Source organism: Portunus trituberculatus, chromosome 2, assembly GCF_017591435.1.
Source record: "Portunus trituberculatus isolate SZX2019 chromosome 2, ASM1759143v1, whole genome shotgun sequence".
Taxonomy (NCBI): Eukaryota; Metazoa; Arthropoda; class Malacostraca; order Decapoda; family Portunidae; genus Portunus; species Portunus trituberculatus.
In genome coordinates, this window is record NC_059256.1 from 2,216,029 (window position 1) to 2,221,028 (window position 5,000).

A 5,000-nucleotide genomic window follows, 5' to 3' on the forward strand; every position below is an offset into this window, starting at 1 on the left:
TAGAAGTGGTAAGAGAGGGCCCACCGCACCCCGCCACGGAGGAAATGGAGGAAAGTGAGTGTTTTCATGAGTTTGGCTTAAAATGTGTCCGTTTTCTTTGATTTTGTTGTTTTTTTTGTAGGTTTCTAAGTTTCTAATTCTCTCTCTCTCTCTCTCTCTCTCAGGCAGGTACTTTGAGGGGGGGGAGAACCGTTTAGAGGTGACCCAGGTGTGCAGCGTGACCGTGACAGCCTCCTCGCACCTCAAACTGTACCCCTTCGATCAGCAGGTAGTAGTAGTAGTAGTAGTAGTAGTAGTAGTAGTAGTAGTAGTAGTAGTAGTAGTAGTAGTAGTAGTTTTTTTAGTTTATTTAATGTTATTTTTGAAGTGTGTGTGTGTGTGTGTGTGTGTGTGTGTGTGTGTGTGTGTGTGTGTGTGTGTGTGTGTGTGTGTGTGTGTGTGTACTACTACTATTACTACTACTGCTCCTAACACCACCACCACTACTACTACTACTATTACTACCTGTACTACAACTATTACTTTTACAATTACTACTACTACTACTACTACTACTACTACTACACCACCACCACCACCACCACCACCACCACCACCACTACTACTACTATTACTACTTCTACAGGTGTGGTGGGTGAACGTGTCCCTGGCGTCCACCTCCCCCGGGCACCTCCACCTGGCCCCCGGGGAGGTCACCTACTCAGGCCCCCAAGACCTCCTAGAATACACCCTGGGTACGTACACACAGACAGACAGACAGACAGACACACAGACATACAGATAGACACACAGACAGACACAGACAGACAGACACACACACACACACACACACACACACACACACACACACACACACACACACACAGACAGACAGACAGACAGACAGACAGACACAGACAGACAGACAGACAGACAGACACAGACACACACACAAAATATAGTTTCCCGCAGAGATGTTTTGAGACGTGGAACAGTTTAGATGAAGAAGTAGTGTCAGCAACGAGTGTGCACACTTTTAAAGTAAGATTGGATAAGTGTAGATATGGAGACGGGGCCACACCAGCATAAAGCCCAGGCCATGGAAAACTACAACTAGCTAAATACACACACACACACACACACACACACACACACACACACACACACACACACACAGACAGACAGACAGACAGATAGACAGACAGACACACACACACACACACACACACACACACACACACACACACACACACACACTACCCGGCCCGGTAGCTCAGTGGTTAGAGCGGTGGCTTCACAATCCAGAGGACCGGGGTTGGATTCCCCGGCCGGGTGGAGCTATTTGGGTGTGTCTCCTTTGACGTGTAGCCCCTGTTCACTGTTCACTGTTCACTGTTCACTGTTCACTGTTCACTGTTCAGTGTTCAGAGTTCACTGTTCACTGTTCAGAGTTCACTGTTCAGAGTTCACTGTTCACTGTTCAGAGTTCACTGTTCAGAGTTCACTGTTCAGTGTTCACTGTTCAGAGTTCACTGTTCAGTGTTCACTGTTCACTGTTCACTGTTCAGAGTTCACTGTTCACTGTTCAGTGTTCACTGTTCACTGTTCAGTGTTCACTGTTCAGTGTTCACTGTTCAGTGTTCACTGTTCACTGTTCAGTGTTGAGTGTTGAGTGTTGAGGTAGCAGTGAGTAGGTAGGGGATGTAAATGGAGGAGTTGTGAGGTTGTTGTCCCGGTGTGTGGTGTGTGCCTGGTCTCAGGCCTAGCCCAAGATCGGAAATAATGAGCTCTGACCTCGCTCCGTAGGGTGACGTCTGGCTGTCTCGTCACACACTGCACATGATCAAACACTCAAACACACACACACACACACACACACTTTTATCCTCTCAAAACACTTTAAAATATACTAACTCTCTCTCTCTCTCTCTCTCTCTCTCTCTCTCTCTCTCTCTCAACAGAAAACGTGTCAATGGTAGCTGGCGGCGGCAGCGGCGGCGGCGGCGGAGGAGGAGGAGGAGAAGTAGGAATTCGTGTGAAGTTAGGAAGGAGGTCCACCCACTTCCTCCTCACCTCCTTCCTCCCCACCCTCCTCCTCCTCCTCCTCTCTTATGGCACTCTCTTCATCCGCCTCTCCCACTTCCTCCCTCGCCTCTTCCTCTCCTTCTCCTCCCTCCTCCTCCTCTCCTCCCTCTACACCCAGGTAAGAGAGAGAGAGAGAGAATTTTGAGTGTTTTTGGTGCGTTTTGGGGTGTTTTGGTGTGTTTTGTGGTGTTTTGGTGTGTTTTGGTGTGTTTAGGTGTGTTTTGGGGTGTTTTGGGTGTGATTTGGTGTGTTTTGGGTATGTTTTGAGTGTGTTTGAGTATTCTTGGTGTGTTTGGGTGTGTTTTGGTGTGTTTTGAGTGTGTTTTGACTGTGTTTGGGTGTGTTTTGAGCGTGTTTGAGTGTTCTTGGTGTGTTTGAGTGTGTTTTTGGTGCGTTTTGGTGTTTTGGTGTGTTTTGGGGTGTTTTGTGGTGTTTTGGTGTGTTTTGAGTGTGATTTGGTGTGTTTTGTGGTGTTTTGGTGTGTTTTGGGTGTGTTTTGAGGTGTTTTGGGTGTGTTTTGAGTGTGTTTGGGTGTTCTTGGTGTGTTTTGGTGTGTTTTAGTGTGTTTTGGGGTGTTTTGGGTGTGTTTAGGTGTGTTTTGGGTGTGTTTGTGGTGTTTGGTGTGTTTTGTGGTGTTTTGGGATGTTTTGGTGTGTTTTGTGGTGTTTTGGGGTGTTTTGGTGTATTTTGTGGTGTTTTGTGTTGTTTTGGTGTGTTTTGTGGTGTTTTGAGTGTGTTTTGAGTGTTCTTGGTGTGTTTTGTGGTGTTTTTGGGTGTTTGGGTGTGTTTTGTGGTGTTTTGAGTGTGTTTTGAGTATATTAAACTACTACTACTACTACTAACTATTTCTCCTTCCTCTTCTTCTTCTTCTATTACTACTACTACTACTACCACCACCACCACCACCACCACTACCACCACCACCACTCCCTCCAGATGTCAACAGAGTCACCAAGAACCTCTTACTTCACTCTCCTGGATGTGTGGTTTGTGTTTCTGCTTCTCCTGGCCTCTGCTGTCGTCCTGCTGCACCTGCTCATTGAATACGCCCTCCCTGCTGCCTCCTCTGCCTCCCCTGCCACCCACAATCCTCTGCTAAGCGCCGGATCCAATGGGGTCGCTCTGAAGGGGGAAATAACGAGGGTAAGTGGGTGTTTATGGGTGTTTTGGGGTGTTTTTGTGGTGTTTTAGGGTGTTTTGGGGTGTTTTTAAGGTTTTTTGGGTGTTTTGGGGTGTTTTTATGGTGTTTTTTGTGTGTTTTGTGTTTTGTGGTGTTTTTGTGGTGTTTTGGTGTTTTGTGGTGTTTTAGGGTATTTTGGGGTGTTTTTGTGTGTTTTAGGGTGTTTTAGGGAGTTTATGGATATTTATGGGTGTTTTTGGGTGTGTTTGGGTGGTTTTGGGTGTTTTTGGGAATTTTTGGGTGTTTTGGAGTGTTTGTGGGTGTTTTGGGGTGGGGTGGGGTGTGTGTGTGTGTGTAGTAGTAGTAGTAGTAGTAGTAGTAGTAGTAGTAGTAGTAGTAATAGAAGACGAAGACGAAGACGAAGAAGAGCAAGAAGAAGAAATACAACAACAACAACAAATAGCTAACAATAGAAGCAGTAGTAACCTAGCCTAGCCTAGCCTATCCTAACCTCCCCTCACCCCCCCTACAGGTCCACCCCATCCGCAAACCCGACGGTCTGGTAACAATAGACACCGACCACCCCACCACTACCCCTACCACCATCACCACCACCACCACCACCACCACCACGGCCCCCACCAACGCTACTCTCCGTCCTACCAACTCCTTCTAATGGCCGGGCGAATCTCCATCCCATGCGCTTTCGTCATCTTCTTTTTAGTGTACTGCGGGACGGCCATGGGGTAAGAACGTGCTATAGATAAGTGCATTAGGGTGTGTTCTAATAGTTGCTGGGGTGATATTGGGCTTAAAGGTTGACTAAGTGGGTTTATTTTGTGTTTGAATGAGTGTTTTTGTTTTTTCGACAGAGAGGATGAGGAAGCGAGCAGTTAGCGAGGTCTCCCCTAAAATTCGCCGCTCAATGGAGGTTTTCTGTCACACTCGGGAATCAGAGAGAAGTGTTTTTCATTCACTCTCCTTCCATCTTGGAGTACAAATATTTACTAATGGTAGGATGTCTCTCTCTCTCTCTCTCTCTCTCTCTCTCTCTCTCTCTCTCTCTCTCTCTCTCTCTCATGTATTCACTCCCATGGATGTGAAAATAATAACAATAATAATCTTAATAATATAAAACGATGTATTTATTTATCCCGTGTGAGAGAGAGAGAGAGAGAGAGAGAGAGAGAGAGAGAGAGAGAGAGAGAGAGAGAGAGAGAGAGAGAGAGAGAGAGAGAGAGAGAGAGAAAGTGTAAATATGTAATAGGTGAAAACAATTTGATGTGTAGGCATTGTTTTCAGTAAGATCTCAAGCACACACAGTGACTTGCAAACACTTCTTCATTGGGGTTAACTAGTATCAAAGCTATTTAGGGTGTGCGTTGCCGTAACCCCTTCAGTATACACCAGGACGCGTTTCCCTATGCATTCTGCTATTTGGTGATTTTATACAGCTTCAGAAACTTATGTGGGGGATTAAAATAGTGAAGACTCCAGCCATTAATCTTCTGCCCTCCATAGACCCTTCCTAATGTCAATAAAATCGCCTAATCAATGGTAAAGAATTGCGAGGAACCTTGATTTGTTCTCGCCAGCCACGCCACGAACGACGATGGAAAGTGGAAACATGTCGGGTGAAAACAAGGCGCTGTGTTGTTACTGTTGTCGTCCATAAACTCTCAATCTATCTCTGTGGGCACTGTTGTCATTAAGATCTCCAGCACTGAATTACCGCCATGCACTCAGTTATGGGCGTCTGAGTGAGTCGAGTCTAATCCCTTAAGTGGCATTTTACGATAGTTTGTGTGTGATTAGA

At 46.0% G+C, this 5,000-nt stretch overlaps 2 protein-coding genes across 6 annotated transcripts in view; one reads left to right on the plus strand and one right to left on the minus strand.

Moving 5' to 3' along the window:
• LOC123502017 overlaps positions 1-3,163 on the minus strand; it is a 25,029-nt gene extending 21,866 nt beyond the window's left edge. For 2 of the 5 annotated variants that reach the window (XM_045251197.1, XM_045251183.1), the window contains exon 1: positions 3,031-3,156. The gene's annotated coding sequence lies outside the window, so the exon portion shown is untranslated. Of the gene's footprint in view, positions 1-3,030 lie in introns of all 5 variants that reach the window. The other 3 variants (XM_045251201.1, XM_045251168.1, XM_045251208.1) reach the window with 3 other exon arrangements.
• LOC123502088 (acetylcholine-gated chloride channel subunit acc-1-like) overlaps positions 1-4,242 on the plus strand; it is a 5,861-nt gene extending 1,619 nt beyond the window's left edge. Inside the window, exons 2-8 of the mRNA XM_045251262.1 lie at positions 1-54; positions 165-268; positions 626-734; positions 1,941-2,182; positions 3,001-3,207; positions 3,717-3,930; positions 4,057-4,242. The exon at positions 1-54 is cut by the window's left edge and continues 624 nt beyond it. Of these exons, the coding sequence (XP_045107197.1) occupies positions 1-54; positions 165-268; positions 626-734; positions 1,941-2,182; positions 3,001-3,207; positions 3,717-3,860 (860 nt within the window). The 3' untranslated portion in view covers positions 3,861-3,930; positions 4,057-4,242. The remainder of the gene's footprint in view (positions 55-164; positions 269-625; positions 735-1,940; positions 2,183-3,000; positions 3,208-3,716; positions 3,931-4,056) is intronic.
• The last annotated feature ends 758 nt before the right edge of the window (positions 4,243-5,000 follow it).